Source organism: Mustela nigripes, chromosome 13, assembly GCF_022355385.1.
Source record: "Mustela nigripes isolate SB6536 chromosome 13, MUSNIG.SB6536, whole genome shotgun sequence".
NCBI classification, from domain to species: Eukaryota; Metazoa; Chordata; class Mammalia; order Carnivora; family Mustelidae; genus Mustela; species Mustela nigripes.
In genome coordinates, this window is record NC_081569.1 from 71496615 (window position 1) to 71513493 (window position 16879).

At 39.3% G+C, this 16879-nt stretch overlaps 1 non-coding gene and 2 gene segments (V, D, J or C); 2 read left to right on the forward strand and 1 right to left on the reverse strand.

Moving 5' to 3' along the window:
* The first annotated feature begins 5130 nt into the window (after positions 1-5130).
* Positions 5131-5676, forward strand: LOC131999372 (T cell receptor alpha variable 9-2-like). The segment is given in 2 exon segments: positions 5131-5221; positions 5342-5676. Coding segments are annotated over 2 exon segments (381 nt in total).
* Positions 5677-8042: 2366 nt separating this feature from the next.
* Positions 8043-8148, reverse strand: LOC132000435 (U6 spliceosomal RNA). The gene has a single exon (XR_009399307.1). It is a non-coding gene; the product is annotated as a U6 spliceosomal RNA (small nuclear RNA).
* Positions 8149-8837: 689 nt separating this feature from the next.
* Positions 8838-16243, forward strand: LOC131999776 (T cell receptor alpha variable 9-2-like). The segment is given in 3 exon segments: positions 8838-8926; positions 14188-14364; positions 16163-16243. Coding segments are annotated over 3 exon segments (258 nt in total).
* The last annotated feature ends 636 nt before the right edge of the window (positions 16244-16879 follow it).

Genomic DNA, 16879 nt, shown 5'->3' on the forward strand with positions numbered 1-16879 from the left:
TATGCTTTAACCAAATTAGAAGAGATCCAAAATCGTGAGTGGGGAGAAAGGGGATAAAAAGAGGTTCAAAAAGGAAGAGAGAAAAAAGAAAAAAAAAAAAAAAGAAAAGAAAAGAAAAGAATTTTAAAAAAAGAAAACACCTAAGAAAAATGTAAAAAAAAAATATATATATATATATATTAGATAAACTAGTAAAAAATCGTTAAAAAAGAAAAAGGTAACAGTTAAAAAAAAAAAAAATTTTACCCGAAGGCGAGAAAAAAAAAAAAAAAAAGAAAAGAAAAAAAAAAATGAAAAAGAAAAAATTAAATTAACTGCAAGACTAAAAAAAATCACAGGAAAAAAGCCATGAGTTCCGTGCTTGGCTTTCTCCTCCTCTGGAATTCTGCTGCTCTCCTTGGTATTGAAACCGCAGTCCTTGGTAGGTGAACTTGGTCTCTGAAGGCAGAGTCTTAACCCACTGAGCCACCCAGGAGCCCCTATATGTCTCTTTCTTAATAGCGCTCAGTGGTTTGACGATAATTCCATTTTTCCTGGACTTGTAATTTTTTGTTACCATTATAATGAAAACTTTTCTCTCTGAGATATATTGGAAAATATTTTTATGTATGTATCAGCCACCTTACTAATTTTTTAAAGATTTTATTTATTTATTTGACAGAGAAAGAGAGAGCACAAGTAGGCAGAGAGGCAGGCAGAGAGAGAGAGGTGGAAGCAGGCTCCCCGCTGAGCAGAGAGCCTGATGCGGGGCTCCATCCCAGGACCCTGAGATCATGACCCAAGCTGAAGACAGAGGCTTTAACCCAGTGAGCCACCCAGGCACCCCTAAAGATTTTATTTATTTATTTGTCAGAGAGAGAGAGCCCAAGCAGGGGGGAGGAGTAGGCAATGGAGAAGCAGATTCCCTGCCAAACAAGGAACCTCAGGTGGGACTCAATCCCAGGACCCTGGGATCATGACCTGAGCAGAATGCAGAGGCTTAACCAGTTGAGCCAACCAGGCAAGGCTCATCCCCCTTACAATTATTAGTAGATGGCACAAAGGCATTTGGAGTAAAGGCTAATGTAGAAATGACATGTTACCAACCTCCCTCTGCATATATTCACATTTCATGAAATTAAACATTGTTAATCACAACCTTCTTTTTTAAAAAAGTTATTTCTCTAGTGTTGTAGAGACATCAATGGAGCTAATGAAGTTGTGTAAATACTTAATTCTCTCATTCACCCACCTCTGCTCAAGGGTAGACTCCTTACAGTGTTCCCCCAGGTCTTCCTCACTAAGGATGGCTATAATTGGCAATTTTCCTGGTGAGAGTGGTTTCTCTTAGCGGAGTTACAGTTGTGCGTTATTTGCTCACTGGCTTTTTCTTATTGGGAAATGCATCAAATTAGATTCAGCTTATCACATCTGACCAAAGGAGGATAAAACTGTAGCCCAACACATCAATGGGCTTGATTCTTTCCCTCCTTATACTGCCAGGTCCTGTGCAGTAGAAGGAAGATGACTCCTGGCGGGTGCCTTTCCTCCAAGCCCGATAATGGAGTCAGAAGGAAGCATGCTTCTATATTCATTTGTTTCCTCTTAAGTCCAGTTAGAAACAAGAGAGAGGGTGCAGTTCTTAGAGGTTTGAATGCTTGATCATACTGAGGTGAGAATTGATGCAGGGGAAGAAAACAAGTGTTTTAGCCTGAGTGTGCACTGAGTCTCGATCCAGACACATTCAGGTTTAAACCTTTATCATGTTTGGTCTATTTGTTTCCTACGTGCTGGAACAAGGAAATACAGACTTTAAGGCCTTCTCTTGATCCTGTGAAGCCTGGGTGCTGAGAGTCTCCCTTTTGTTTGCTTTCTCTAGGATGGTGCTGACTGCATTTATGTGATTTCTCCCAGTCTGGCAGAGTGGGGCAGCCTTCTGCACAAGCTCACTAGTCCCCTCACTAGCTCCAAAAGCTCACTGTTGTTACCGCCCTGTGTGCACTGTTGGGAGGTCACTGGGTGGGATGATGTATGGGTGAGAGACTGAGTGTTTTGTGTACCATGGACCATTTGTGGGGGTTTGCAGACAACTAACTCCAGTTGCTCAGGGACAGATTCCATTTTATTTTATTTTATTATGTTATGTTAGTGACCGTAGAGTGGATCATTAGTTTTTGATGTATCATTCCATGATTTATTGTTTGCGTATAACGTCCAGTGTTCCATGCAGTCCTGCCCTCCTAAATGTCCATCACTGGGCTATTCTCCTCCCATCTGAAACCCTCCGTTTGTTTCCAAGTGTCCAAGTCTCTCATGGTTCATCTCCCTCTCTGATTCCCCCCCCCTTTATTTTTCCCTTCCTCCTCCTAATGTCCCCCCGCTATTCCTTATACTCCACATATGAGTGAAATCATATGATAATTGTCTTTCTCTGTTTGACTTATTTCATTTAGCATAATCCCCTCAAGTTCCATCCATGTCAATGGAAATGGTGGGTATCGATCCTTTCTGATGACTGAGTGATATTCCATCGTGTATATATGGACCACATCTTCTTTATCCATTCATCTGTTGAAGGTCATCTCAGTTCCTTCCATATTTTGGCTTGTGGATATTGCTGCTATTAAGATTGCAGTGCACATGACCCTTCTTTTCACTACATCTGTATCTTTGGGGGTAAATACCCAGTAGTGCAAATGCTGGGTCATAGGGTAGCTCTATTTTTAACTTTTTTGAGGAACCTCCACACTGTTTTCCAAAGTGGCTGTACCAACTTGCCTTCCCACAAACAGTGTGAGAGGGTTTCCCTTCTTCACAACCTCTCCAGAATTTGTTGTTTCTTGCCTTATCAATTTTTGCCATTCTAACTGATGTAAGATGGTATCTCAGTGTGGTTTTGATTTGAATTTCCCTGATGGCTAATGATGTCAAACATTTTTTCCATGTATCTGTTAGCCATTTGTATGTCTTCTTTGGAGAAATGTCTGTTCATGTCTTCTGCTCATGGACAGATTCCTATTGGAGGTTGTGTGGTGATTTGTAAAGTCCATGTTGTTTTACTATCCTACAGAAGCCCTGGGTTCTGTTCTGTACAAATACAAATCATTGGTTTTTGGGACTTCATTAAGATAGAGAACTTCTGCACAGCAAAGGAAACAGTCAACAACAACAAAAAAAAGCATAGTGGTGAGAATTCTTTTCTAATCATCTTAGATGGAGCTGTCCATTATGCAGTTACATGTTTTTTTTCCTAGGATATTATGTGTACAGTTGTCTGCTTTTGCTGATTCTCCAGAGAACCTCAGTTTAAGATCTCTAATATGAGTAAATTTTCCAATTTCTGTCAGTGAAGAATGTAGGTTGTCATATTATTTGATAAGCATGTAACCAAGGATCCATTTCCTCTACTTTATCTGCTGAATTAGTAACAAGTGATACCAAAAGGTTATTTCACAATTCTCAATGACAGTTTTTTTCTGGGATTTTGTTCAGGACACCAAAGGTTTAGGTCATGTAATGGTGATGAAATGAGTGTCCACAGAGCAGCCTGTATCTGTGAGGAAAAGAAGAATGTCAAGGCTTTACTATCTAGTTCAATAGTTTGGGAAGGCTGGAATTCGTGTGGTTTGGGACATCTGAGTTATGTGGGCTACAGTGACCAGTTCAAAGTGAGACAGCCTAGGACTTTGTAAGGGAAGACACAGGGCCACAAAGGCTAAGGCTGTACCAGACCACAGTAGTTCAAGGGTAACTGCTACAGTAACTCATTTCAGTTTAACATTGCATTTGTTGTTTCCATTTTTCCACAGGTGTGATAGGAGAAGAGAAGTTTCTATGTGAGTCCTAACTTTACCTAACTTTCCGAGAGACTTTTGCTCCACCCTCTAGAGAGTATTTGAAATGGTATAGCCATTAAACACAAAATCCAACTGATATTTGACTCTTAAAAAAAAAAAACTTATTTATTTACTAGACAGAGAGAGAGAGCACAAGCATGGGAGTGGCAGTCAGAGGGAGTAGGATGCCGGACCTCAGGATCAGCACCTGAGTTGAAGGCAGACACTCAACGGACTGAGCTACCCAGGCACTCCTGATATTTGAATCTTGTGATTGTTGAGGCTTTCAGGAAGGAGAATGGTTCAATCCATGTAGAAAATAAAATACTATTACCCATCCACACTCTTAGCTCATGCAGGGAATGCAACTGTGTTAGATCCCTTTGGAGATACTCAAATGTTTCCTTAGGACAGTATTTCAGAGCATATCCCAACTTTTCAGATTTTTTGGGATCTCATTGACTCCCAGAAAGGCATGGAAAGCCCCATTGTCTGCCATCCTAGAAAAGTCTCCCCACTAGTGTTTGGTTTAATGTTGCATCCAGTATATTCCCAGTGTGAAGTGTTGTCTCTGCTGGATTGTAGCAAGTGTTCGTTGGTATCATTTGGCTGCACTAGGCAGCTGTCCTGGCTTTGCTACATCTTGTTCTCATGGATCATCAAATCATTCATTCATAGTGATTCTTTACAAAATTTAGTGCCCAATAATCTACAACCAAGATAGAATTAATTGAACTTTTCCTTGGTTTTGTTTTTATGTTTTTAGAGAAGTGCTTACATAAGGGCCATCTTGGAATCCATATTTATCATGACCTGCTCAAACACTTTTTCTTAGCTTCTACCAGTGTCTTTTTAAATCTGAGACTTTGTTTTGATGACAATTTAAAAAAAATTTTCTTGAATACATGAAATAATTAATGTATTTGCTGTTTCTTTCTAGTAGAATGCAGGAGATACACAAAAGGGTTAAGAAAAATTAGAACCTTAAGAAAGCTCATTGTCTTTATAGTTTTTGGAAGCAGTGACCTACCTTAAAAACATATTCACTGACACCAACTACATGATTTTTTGTAAATTGACAGATCCAAGAGATACTCATTAGTTCAGCTACTTGATTTAATGATGCTTCACAAGGAACTGGATTTTGTAAAGAGGTCTGGAGTAGTAACTGCACGAATAGTCTGGGGTAAGAATTCTGGCCAACAAGCACCTATTTTAGCCCCTGTCCACCAGGGGGTGCAGCTTCCTACCACAATCACATTTCCTGTGTGAAATGTGGGCTTCCACTGATCATTTCTCTGTCACTCCAAACTTGCTTGATGGTAAGAATGAAGAACATTATTAAGGTGACACTCCAGAGATGAAGTGTTCTCCTGGCTTTGTGACTGTGGTACTCTTAATGCTTGGTAAGTAAAATCCTTCTTAAAATTTGGATTCTTTTTCTTTTGTATCAGTAAAAAGTTGAACTATAATTTATAGTTCAAGGTGAACCGGAGGTGACACAGGTCTCTTTTCTTTTTCCTCAGGACAAACCCGTGGAGACTCAGTGACTCAGACAGAAGGCCAAGTGACCCTCTCAGAAAATGCTTTCCTGAATATAAATTGTACTTATTCAGCATCAGGGTATCCTGTCCTTTTCTGGTATGTCCAGTATCCAGGAGAAAGTCTACAGCTCCTCCTGAAAGCCTTGAAGGACAAGGAGAAAGGAAGCAACAAAGGATTTGAAGCCACCTACGACGGCAAATCGAAATCCTTTCACTTAGAGAAACGCTCAGTGCAAGCCTCAGATTCAGCTGTGTACTACTGTGCCCTGAGTGACACAGTGACAGGGACTGCAGAGAGAGCTGAACACAAACTCTGAGCAGAACAGGGGCCTGGAAGCTGAGTGTCTCTGCCTGATCCATTCTGGTTCCAGCACAGTCTGTGGTTGTTTGTCCTTCAGTGTCTGGTTGATACAAAATCATACAGAGAACAAGAGCATAGGAGCCAGAATAACATTCCCCAACCCCAGGTGTTCCTTAGTGACACTGAAAACAGTTTGATGCCAAGAGTTCCTCAGCCAGAGTGTAACTAATTTCAAGGTAGAGTCACAAAACAATGAAGTGGTCTTGTGGTCATCCTTGCAGTGAATGTCCAGCCCCACAAGTTGTTCATGGCACCCTGGTAGGTGTTTCTGTGTCTATGATACATTTAGAGACACACGGTGTGCCTGAAAGGGTGGTGATGCCTAATGTCTTCCTGACAGAGTATAGCAGGAGAGGTGATGGAGATGATCAGCCCCAAACTAGGTTTTAGTAGAGAAAGAAGGGAAGGGAATAAATGAGGAGGAACGCATGTACCTGACCAAGGAAAAGAGAGGCCAGAAACCTCTGCCCTGCTTTTTTTTCTAGTAAATCAGGTGATAGACTCAGGATGATACTTGACTTGAAGGCTTGGGGGCAGAAACAGAATGGAGGAAGTGGTTTACGTCTTGGGCAATTAAATAGATCAGTTGAATTTCTGACAGTAAGAACTCAAGGGAGATAGCTTTCAGTGCCCCGGAAATATGGTGAGAAAAAATGCTCTTGCACTGAGGTTTCCTAAAGATATAGATAGAGAGGTGACACTGGGAGAGAAATCTTATTGATTTCTCTAACTCTTGTTTTGCAACTTCTCAGAGAGAGCCACAAATCATGGGATTGGGAAAATGTATGGGAGAGAGTGAAGATGTACAAAAAATAATAGAAAAAGCAATGTCTATTTTGCAGTGCAAGACTTTGCCAGTATTATTTCAATCTTCTTTAATTACTCTCTCCTTATTTGCAGAGTTTACAAATGAGCTATGATCAGAATATTAATATATTCCTTTACATATTTGTTAAATATTCTTGGTTAGTTAATTTTTATTTAATTAGTTTAAAATGAATATTTTATATTTAAACCTCTGTAAATATAAGTGCATGTAAATATGTACTTTAAAGTATTCAAAGGATATAAAATAAGAGTTTTCTAAGACTTCTGAGAAACATGGCAGACTACGAGTGCCTGGATCACTCTGGTTTGAGCTGGAATTCTGGTTCTCCGGGTTGTAAGTTTGAGTCCATTTTGGGTAGAGATTACTTAAAATTGAAATCGAAAATAAATAAATAAATAAATACTAATGGTTGGTTAATAATACATGTTTATGTCTTGATTTCTTTAATACTCTTTTTTTTGAAATCAACTATTTCTTTATTTGATGGAGAGCGTGCATGAGCACAAGCAAAGGGAGAAGGGGAGGGAGAAGCACACTTCCCACTGAGCAGTGAGCCCAACAGGGGGCTGGATCCTAGGACACCGAGATCATGATCTGAACTGAACTTAGAAGCTTGACTGAATTAGCCACCTAAGCCCCTCTAATACTCTTTTAACTTTAGCAAAGCTATCCTAAAGGGCAGAAAGCTGAAAACAGAAAGCAAAACAGGAAGAACCTATCAGCAGACTGTGCCATCAATAATTTAGAAAATGAGCTGTATATGGATGGGGTGAACTTGTATGAGAGACTAAATAAGGAGAAACTCAGTCCTGGTATAGAAGCACCTCAGTGTGTGCTGTGCCCTCCAGAAGGGGTTGGGGAAAAGGAGCACCACATATTTTTAGATAATTGAGGAATACAACACTGCTCATGTTGGTACACATGTGTGTGTGTACGGGTGAGCACGTGTGTATGTGTGTGTTGAGGGTATTGGGGCAGAAGGAACAATACAAGTAGATGGAGTGGTCACCTTGGGTCTCAGAGCTGAGCATATGATGCTTGGAAGCTTACTGTGGTTCAGCTGAGGTAAGGGAAACACAAATTCAAAGGACTGATAGCTTATGACCAAAATTTGGTGTCCATTCTGGACTTTCTGAACAATGCTGAGATGAGCTGTGGAGATAAAACTATGAGAAGGAGACCTTGGTGAGTGGATCTATTGTCTGAGGGCCACAGCTTGAACCCTTCAGCAGAGAATGATCAGATTTTTCTGCTTTAGGCTTCAACATAGGCATCTTAACAGATAATGAGTAGTGAGGAGGACCACTGGCATAACAATAGGTACATTGAAAGAGCTACAGTGATTAGTCTAAACGCTTTGTCTTCTTATCATAGTGTGATTTACTTCTACCTTAAATAAATCACACAGTGTGAACATACATGACCCTTACAACCCTTTCTTCATCATTCTTTCATTTTATGTTGTTTACATAATTAATTATAAGCAGTTTTTAAAAATTATGGAATGCTTCAGGAATTTGCATGTTATTCTTGCACAAGGGTCATGCTGATTTTTCTGTTTCATTCTAATTTTGGTATATGTGCTGCCAAAGTGAGCCCTACCTGTCATATTTTCAGTAAGTGCCATCCCCCCACTATTATCACAGATGCAATGAATAAATATATCACAGTTCGCTAAACCATCGATCCACAATCCTCATTTCAATATAAATTTTACTCATGTTTATTTTCAGTTATAATGTTTTTAGTTAAAATTGCTTAATGCCCACTGGGTGCTGTCCACAACTGATGAGTTGTTGAACACTACATCTGAAACTATGTGAGGTACTATGTGTTGCTAACTGAATTTATTTATTTATTTATTTTTTTATTTTTTTATTTTTTAAAGATTTTATTTATTTATTTATTTGACAGAGAGAAATTACAAGTACACTGAGAGGCAGGCAGAGAGAGAGAGAGAAGGAAGCAGGCTCCCTGCTGAGCAGAGAGCCCGATGCGGGACTCGATCCCAGGACCCTGAGATCATGACCTGAGCCGAAGGCAGCGGCTTAACCCACTGAGCCACCCAGGCGCCCCTAACTGAATTTAAATAAGAAAAAGTTGCCTAATGCAAATGGATTTGGGGTAGTGAGTCTCTCAGCTAGAACACAGAGAATTATGACAGGACTCACACAACTTGCTATACCAGGAAACCCCTGTTTCCTGTTCTGGGCCACAGCAGCACAAAACCAGCAATCCTTCCCTCACCCAGTCAGGTTCTTCTCACAGTGCTGAGCCCTGAAGTTGAAGGGGAAGAAGACATTTTCCTTCTAGTGGGAGAACTCAAACATGGTGCTCTCCAACCTTCTCAAGGTGGTCATGGCTTCTGTGTGGCTAGGTAAGGATGGTCCCTGTGGGAATGTGTCTCCTCTATGACTTAAAATCCAGAGAGTTAGGCAGGATCTTGTGCATACCTTGGGAAGAAGGGATGACAGTGTGTAAAACAGAAGTTCTTTGTGCCACATCACCTATTCCAGAAGTCTCTGATTCTGTGTTTTTTTTTTCCCTTCGGGATCCAGTATTTCCCAGAAGATAACTCAAGCCCAGCCAGCAATGTTAGTGTAGGAGAAGGGGACTGTCACTCTGGAATGCACATATTCCACCAATGAACCACGTTATAGTCTCTTGTGGTACAAGCAGCCCAGCAGTGGGGCAATGATTCTCCTTATTCATCAGGATTCTTACAACCAGCAAAATGCCACTGAAGGTCGCTACTCACTGAATTTTCAGAAGACAAGAAATTTCATCCAACTTGTCATCTCAGCTTCACAGCTGGAGGACTCTGCAGTGTATTTCTGTGCACTGTGGGAGCCCACAGTGAGAGGCATGATGGAGGGAGGTATACAGAAATCCCAGGGCTCTTATTGATGCATCTCCCTGCAGTAGGGTCCAAGGGGGGCAATTGCCATCCCAGACAGGAAATGGCACAGGGGCAGGCTTAGATTGAGAAATTCACTCTAAGAAAATACCACTCTGGTAATAGATAGTTGATAATGGGTCTTGCATCAAACACCCTCTTATATTTGTTTGGAAGGTAGATTTGTAGAGTAAAAATCTTAAGTATCTCCTCAAGTTTCTTTAATTAGAGAATCTGACCATTTTCACATTCATTTTTACCATTTGAGAATATTTTGAGTGTATAGTTCCGGGTTATGAAATACACTTACATTGTTGTTCAATCAGCAGCAACTTTCATTTCTAGAATCCTGGCAACTTGAAAAACTGAATATTTGTACTCATTAAACAATAACTCCCCTTTATGCCATTCCTCCACTCCTTCAGAACTACTATTCTGCATTCTCCTTCCTTGAACTGAAGCTCTTTAGCTCTCATAGAAGTGGAATTATGCAGTATTGGTCATTTTCCAAAATTTCGTTTGACGTACTGTCCCCATGATGCATCCACTTGCATCGTGTGTTAAATTTCTTTACTTTTTAAAGTTGAACAATATTCCTGTGTATGTAATACACCATTTTATTTATCCATGTCTATCTGTTGATGGACTTTTGGGTTGCTTCCACTTTTTGGTAGAAACGAATTCAAAAACATCTCAATATTTACAGAAATATCCAAATTCTTTCAATTTTTGAGTATATATCAGAAGTGGATTGTTGGGTCATAAGGTAATTCTATTTAAAAAATTATACACGTTTATATTGGTTATTTGGAAAAACTATGCTCTAGACTGCAGTATCACAAACAAGTTTCAGGGAACAGAAAAACAGAGTGATCATGAGTCGTGAATGGAGCTCTAATATATTGGTGAATCAGAAAATCCTAGAGGAGTTTGTCACTCTAGCTACAGTGCGTTGCTTGTTTCATGTATGAATAATTGGTCTGGATGAATGGTGAAGCCACTACCCACTGGTCAGCTCCTGGATAGCAGTCTGAGTATCCATTCTTTCTTTCCTCATTTGGTAAAAATCCAAACTTGCAATTATTGAATTTTTTTAGTAGTTCCAGTTGCATAAATAAAGAGCCTGTGAAAGACTCCCATAAAATATTTCAAAGGCTTAGGAAGAAGTCTTTTGCTACCCACTATCTTTCTCTGAAATTTGACAATCTATACTGTCAAAAGGAAGTGACAGGCTTTTGCTATCCCAGCTCTGTGTTGTAATCTATTAGCTTTGCCATGAACTTTCTTGATACTTTTGAGCTTTGTTTCATTATTTGTAAATTTATTATTGTAAATTTATTATTAGGAGTAAATTTATTATTAGTATATTATTAGTATTTTGTTGTGACAATTTATCAATAATAAACCCAGAGAGATTGACAAATAGCAAATAAGCAATTTATGAGGATAATCTTTTTTAAAAAGATTTTATTTATTTACTTGAGAGAGAGAGAGAGAGTGAGAGAGAGCATGAGAGCAGAGAAGGTCACAGGGAAAAGCAGAATCCCCATGGACCTGGGAACCTGATGCCGGACTTGATCCCGGGACTCCGGGATACTTACCTAAGCTGAAGGCAGTCACTTAACCAACTGAGCCACCCAGGTTCCCCAGGAGGATAATCTTAATAGGTACAGAAAAAGCATTTGACAAAATTCAGATCTATCCCTGATTAAAACTCCCAGCAAATTACACAAAATTGAAGGGAATTTCCTCACCTTAAAAGAGGGCTTAACAAAAAGTCTACATCAAATGTCACACTTGATGGTGAAAGCTTAATTGCTTTCCCATTAGTTTCAGAAATAAGGGGAAAGTTTTGGCTTCACCACTTGTATTTAATATTGAAGTAGAGGTTCAAGCCAATGTAATAAGGCAAGTAGAAGAAACAAAAGCAGTTTGGAAGGGAAGAAGTGACCTTCTCTCTACTACCAGAAAGCATATTTGTGCAGAAAATGCAAGAGAATCTACAAAACACAATGAAAGAAACTACTAGAACAAATTGGTTTAAGAAGGTCAAATGTACATATGCCATGCGATCCAGCCATTCTACTCCCAGATATGGGCCCAGGAGTAAGGAAAGGATAGATCTATAAAAAAATCTTATATGCAAATGTTCATAGCAGTTTTGTTTGTAATAATCCGCTGGGACTATTCTATATGGCCAGCAACAGGTGAACAGACAAACTGTTTTATAGGCACATGATTAGGTAGTACACAGCAACAGAAAGAAACAAATCCTTTTTTAAAAAAAGATTAATTTATTTATTTGACTGACGGAGATGAAAAGTAGGCAGAGAGCCACGCAGAGAGAGAGGGGGAAGAACGTTCCCCACTGAGCAGAGAGTCCTATGCGGGGCTTGATCCCTGGACCCAGGGATCGTGACCGGAGCCATAGGCAGAGGCTTTAACCCACTGAGCCACCCAGGCGCCCCAGGGTTGACAGAGGGGTTGCCAAGGGACATGAGGAAACTTTTGGGGTGATGCATATGTTCATTATCTCGAATGTAGTGAGTGCTTCACAAATACAAATGTCAAATTATATAGAATTGTCTAATTGGTGCAGCTTATTTTAATGTAATATATGCACCAAGAAAAGCCATTAAGTATCCATATTTACTATGCAGTATCTTTCCTCAATGACTTGCAAGTCCTTCGTGTGACACAGAGTGCAAAATATTTCTCCTTTGGTTTTCATTGGCCTGAATGTTTTTTTCTAAAGTTATGGATAGGGATGCCTGGGTGGCTCAGTCAAGTGTTGGCTTTTGGCTCATGTCGTCATCCCAGGGTTAGGACTGAGTCCTGCATGAGGTCCTTGCTCAGCAGGGAGTCTGCTCCTCCCTCTGCCTCCTGCTCCCCCTGCTTGTGCTCTCTGTGTCTCTGATAAATAAAAAAAAAAATGAACTGTTTAAAAAACTAAAGTTACAGATAATGACTTTCTGCTTCCATGTGCTATATTGTTTATTTTCTTTTTTAATAAAGATTTTATTTATTTATTTATTTAAGAGAGAATGATAGAGTCATAGAGACTAAGAGAGAGACACAGAGAGAGAAAGCAGATTCTGAATGAGTACAGAGGCCCATTCAGGGCTCTGATCCTGAGATATGACCCTAGTCATAACCAAGAGCCTGAAGCTCTACCAGCTGAGCCCCCCTGGTGCCCCATGTTTATTTTCAACCATTATAATTCTAACTTTCTGGGATTTCCTTTACAAATCTGGATACAACTTTGCCGTGGTTTATCCCAAATTCCTTTCTAGTATACTTCTGTGTCAGGACTGACAATGTGATTTGGAAGGTGGAGGGGAAGCGAAGGGACACATGAACCCAAACAGTATCCAGGCCAGAATTTCTTACTTCTCTCTGCATTTGGGAAAGTGTTTCCATGTTGGCTTTGGACTCATGAACCTCCTGGATCTGAATCTCTGGAGAGTGGCCTCCAAGATATAGCTTGGGCTAAGCTTCCATCTATGTGTCTAGAGATAAATGTTTACAGAGCTTTATAGAAGATGTGCTCCTTTCTAGAACTTTTTCTTGATAGTCCTGATTTCTTGACTTGTGGGAAAAATTATTTGATTATTGTTTGGCAATGAAATGTGACAGATAGATGGTAATAGAAAGCATCCTTAAGGCTAAACCTGTTAAGAGTAGGATTGATATTTTTTGCTTAATACATATACACTAGTCACCTGATGTTGGTGCCAACAAAATATTGAAAACTTAATTTCAGATGATTCTATAGGAATTTGATGACTCCATGTATGATGTTTCTTCTGTCTGTATTTGCTATTTTTCACTTTTTAATGATTCTGAAAATCAGTAATATTTGACTATTAAAATGGTTGAATAACAAATAGTGTGACTTCTGAAAACTTTTATTAAAAAATGGTATTTCTAGCAATTGCTAATAGTTTAGGAATAAGTCAACACAGTATTTCAATTAAAGGTCATTTGTTCATTATTTTTGTTTGATTTAGAAAACATTTAAAGAGTACATAAAAAATGACAGTCACAGTTCTACATTCTAAATATTGGGGTAAAGTGCCCAAAACACAGAATCAGTCACTAATGACTTGGCTTCCTCTTACTTTTTCCATATGCAACTTGAACCCCATTTCTGGCAGTCAGTGGGTTTTGGGCTGGTCTACATGGACATATGAGAATATGAAGTACTGTAGTAAGATGCTTTAAGAAGTTTTGTTACCCTCCCAGCCACAGAAATGCCCTGGGATGCTGTGTGAAAGAACTTCCACATCAGGCAGTATCTTAAGAACAAAGCAGACGTAATTGCTGTTGTTCAGACTTCCCAGAGTCACCTGAAGACTGACATGTGCCTCCTGAGGTCAGGGATGAAACAGATGGCTGACTTGGGGAGGATTCTGGGCAACATGCACGCATTTCAGTCCCTGTCCACCAGGGGGTGCAGCTTCCTACCACAGTTACATTTCCTGTGTTAAATGTGGGCATCCACTGATCATTTCTGTCACTCCAACCTTCTCCAAGGTAAGAATGAAGAATATTATTTAGGTGATGCTTCAGAGATGAAGTGTTCTCCAGGCTTCGTGACAGTGGTACTCTTAATGCTTGGTAAGTACCATTCCTCTTACAATTTGGATTCTTCCTTCTGTGATGTTAGCAAAACCTTTAACTATTATTTATCTATGAGTTTTGTGCCCAAGGTGACATAGACCTCCTTTCTTTTTCCTCAGAACAAACCCGTGGGGACTCAGTGACTCAGACAGAAGGCCAAGTGACCCTCTTAGAAGAGACTTCCCTGACTGTGAACTGCACTTATTCAGCATCAGGGTCCCTTACTCTTTTCTGGTATGTCCAGTATCCCGGTGAAGGTCTACAGCTCCCCCTGAACAGCAATCCTCACCTCTCAGGTCTGTCGTTCTGATTATGGGGTAAGAGTCATCAGTGGGAGGGACAGAAAGGGAGGGAGAGAGAATCTCAAGCAGATTCCTCAAAAAGCATGGAGCCTGACATGGAACTTGATCTCATGAACTGATCATGCCTTGAGCAGAAACCAAGAGCCAGTTACTTAACCAAACTACTGAATCACCTAGGCACCCTATGACCTTTAATTTAGTAATTAAATTATTAAATTTAATAATCCCCTTATCAGTAGATTTTATGAATGAGCTATGATCAGAATATTAATACATTTCCTTATATATTAGTCATATATTCTTGGTTTAAGTTAATTTTTTTAGTAATTGGTTTAAAATATAACCTTTTATTCATACCTCTATAAATATAAAAGCATATGAAAATGTACTTTAAACAATTAAAGAGGGCATACAATAGAAATTTTTCTCTGACTTTTAGATAAACATTGTAGATTAGGGGTGCCTGACTGGCTCTGTGGGTAGTGCTGGGACTCTGGATCTCAAAGTCATAAATTTGAGACCTGTGGTGTGTGTTGAGAGTACTTAAAATCTCTATGGAAAAAAAATTATAGATTAATAATACCATTTATCTCTCGATTTCTCTAAAACGGTTTTAAAAAGATAGTGCAGATACTCCAAAGGGCAGAAAGCAGCAAAAACAAAGAGAAACAAGAAAGAAGCTATCAGCAGACAGTGACATCAACCACTTTTAGAAAATAGGCTCTTTATAGATAGGGGCACACTTGCAGGAAAGGCTAGATAAGAGGACATCTGGGCCTACTGGGAAAGCACCTCAGTGTGTGCTGTGCCCTCTGGAAAGGGTCAGTGGAAAGAAGCACCACATGATTTTGGGCAACTGAGGAAGATGTTGTTGCCCACATTGGTGCATGGGTGGGTGCGTGCATGTGTTTGCATATGTTGAAGGTATTGAGGTGGAGGGAAGTAAAATATGTGGACCTAGTGAGGCAATTTTTCAAGTCACAGAACAGCTATGCATCCACGACCCTATAAGAAACAATGAGCATCTTCTAAACCCAGCAGAAAATGGGATTTTGGTCTTTGAGGAATTGAGAAGAGGACATAAAACATTTTCCCCAAATATTGTGCATTACAGAGCTTTTTGATTTTTGCTCACCAGTTCAACTTTCCTTTACTTAAAGATGTTCTTCTGTTCCTGCCTCTAATTCCTAGCAACCACTGGTCTTTTTACTGTCTCCATAGTTTTCTTCTTCTAGAATGTCATATTTTGGGTGTCAAATATAATGTAGCCTTTTCAGATTAGCTTATTTCTCTTTGAAGTATGCATGTAGGGCTCCTGGGTAGCTCAGTGGATTAGCCATCTGCCTTCAGCTCAGCTCATGATCTCAGAGTCCTGAGATGGAGTCCCAGGTCGGGTTCTCTGCTCAGCAGGGAGCCTGCTTCTCCCTTCCTTCTGCCTATTGCTCCCCCTGCTTGTGCTTGCTCTCTCTGTTAAATAAACAAATAAAATATTTTTAAAAAAAGAGGAAAATATGCACATAAGTTTTTTCCATGTCTTTCCATGACTCGATAGCTCATTTCTTTTCAACACTGAATAAGATTCCCTTGACTGGCTGTACCATAGTTTACTTACCCTTTCTTCTACTGAAGGATGTCTTGGTTGCTTTCATGTTTTGGCAATTATGAATAAAGGTGCTATAAACACTTGTGTGTTGATTTCAATTCTTTTTCATAAATACTCAGAAGTGGAATTACTGGATTATATGGTAGTTCTATTTTATACTTTTTGAAAAACTTCTATACTGTTTTCCAGGTTACAGCATTGTGCATTGCCTCCAACAGTGAACAAGTGTTCCAGTCTCTTCACATCCTCGACCACACCTGAATTTTATGTTTTTGAAAATAGCATTCAATTTTTTTTTGATCTTTAAAGTATGGATGGTACCAGAGAATTTATTGTAAATGTAGAGGCAAATACATTGAGATAGTCATCATTAAAAATGAACTAGAAAATTACACATTTAAAGTATTTGCTTTTTATCTGCCACGTTCAATTCGTGGCTAGTACCAACATTTTATTTTATTATATTTGATTTTTAAACTATTTACATACAATTACTTAACAAAAAATGTATGATTAGTTTCAGAGGTACAAGTCAGTGATTCATCAGTCTTATATAACACCCAGCACTCATTAGATCATGTGGCCTCTTTGATGCCCGTCACCCTGTTAACCATCTCTCCACCCTACTCCCTTCCACAAGGGAGTTTTCTATGATTATGAGTCTCTTATGGTTTGTCTCCCTCTCTGGCTTCATCTTGTTTTATCTTTTCCTCTCTTCCCAGAGGCCCTGTTTCTTATATTCCTCATATCAGTGAGATCATAAGATAATTGTCTTTCTCTGATTGACTTATTTCATTTACCATAATACCTTCTAGTTTCAACCATGTCATTGCAAATGGTAAGATTTCAAATTTTTGATGGTTGTGTAATATTCCATTGTGTCTATGGAACAATAGATATAAGTTT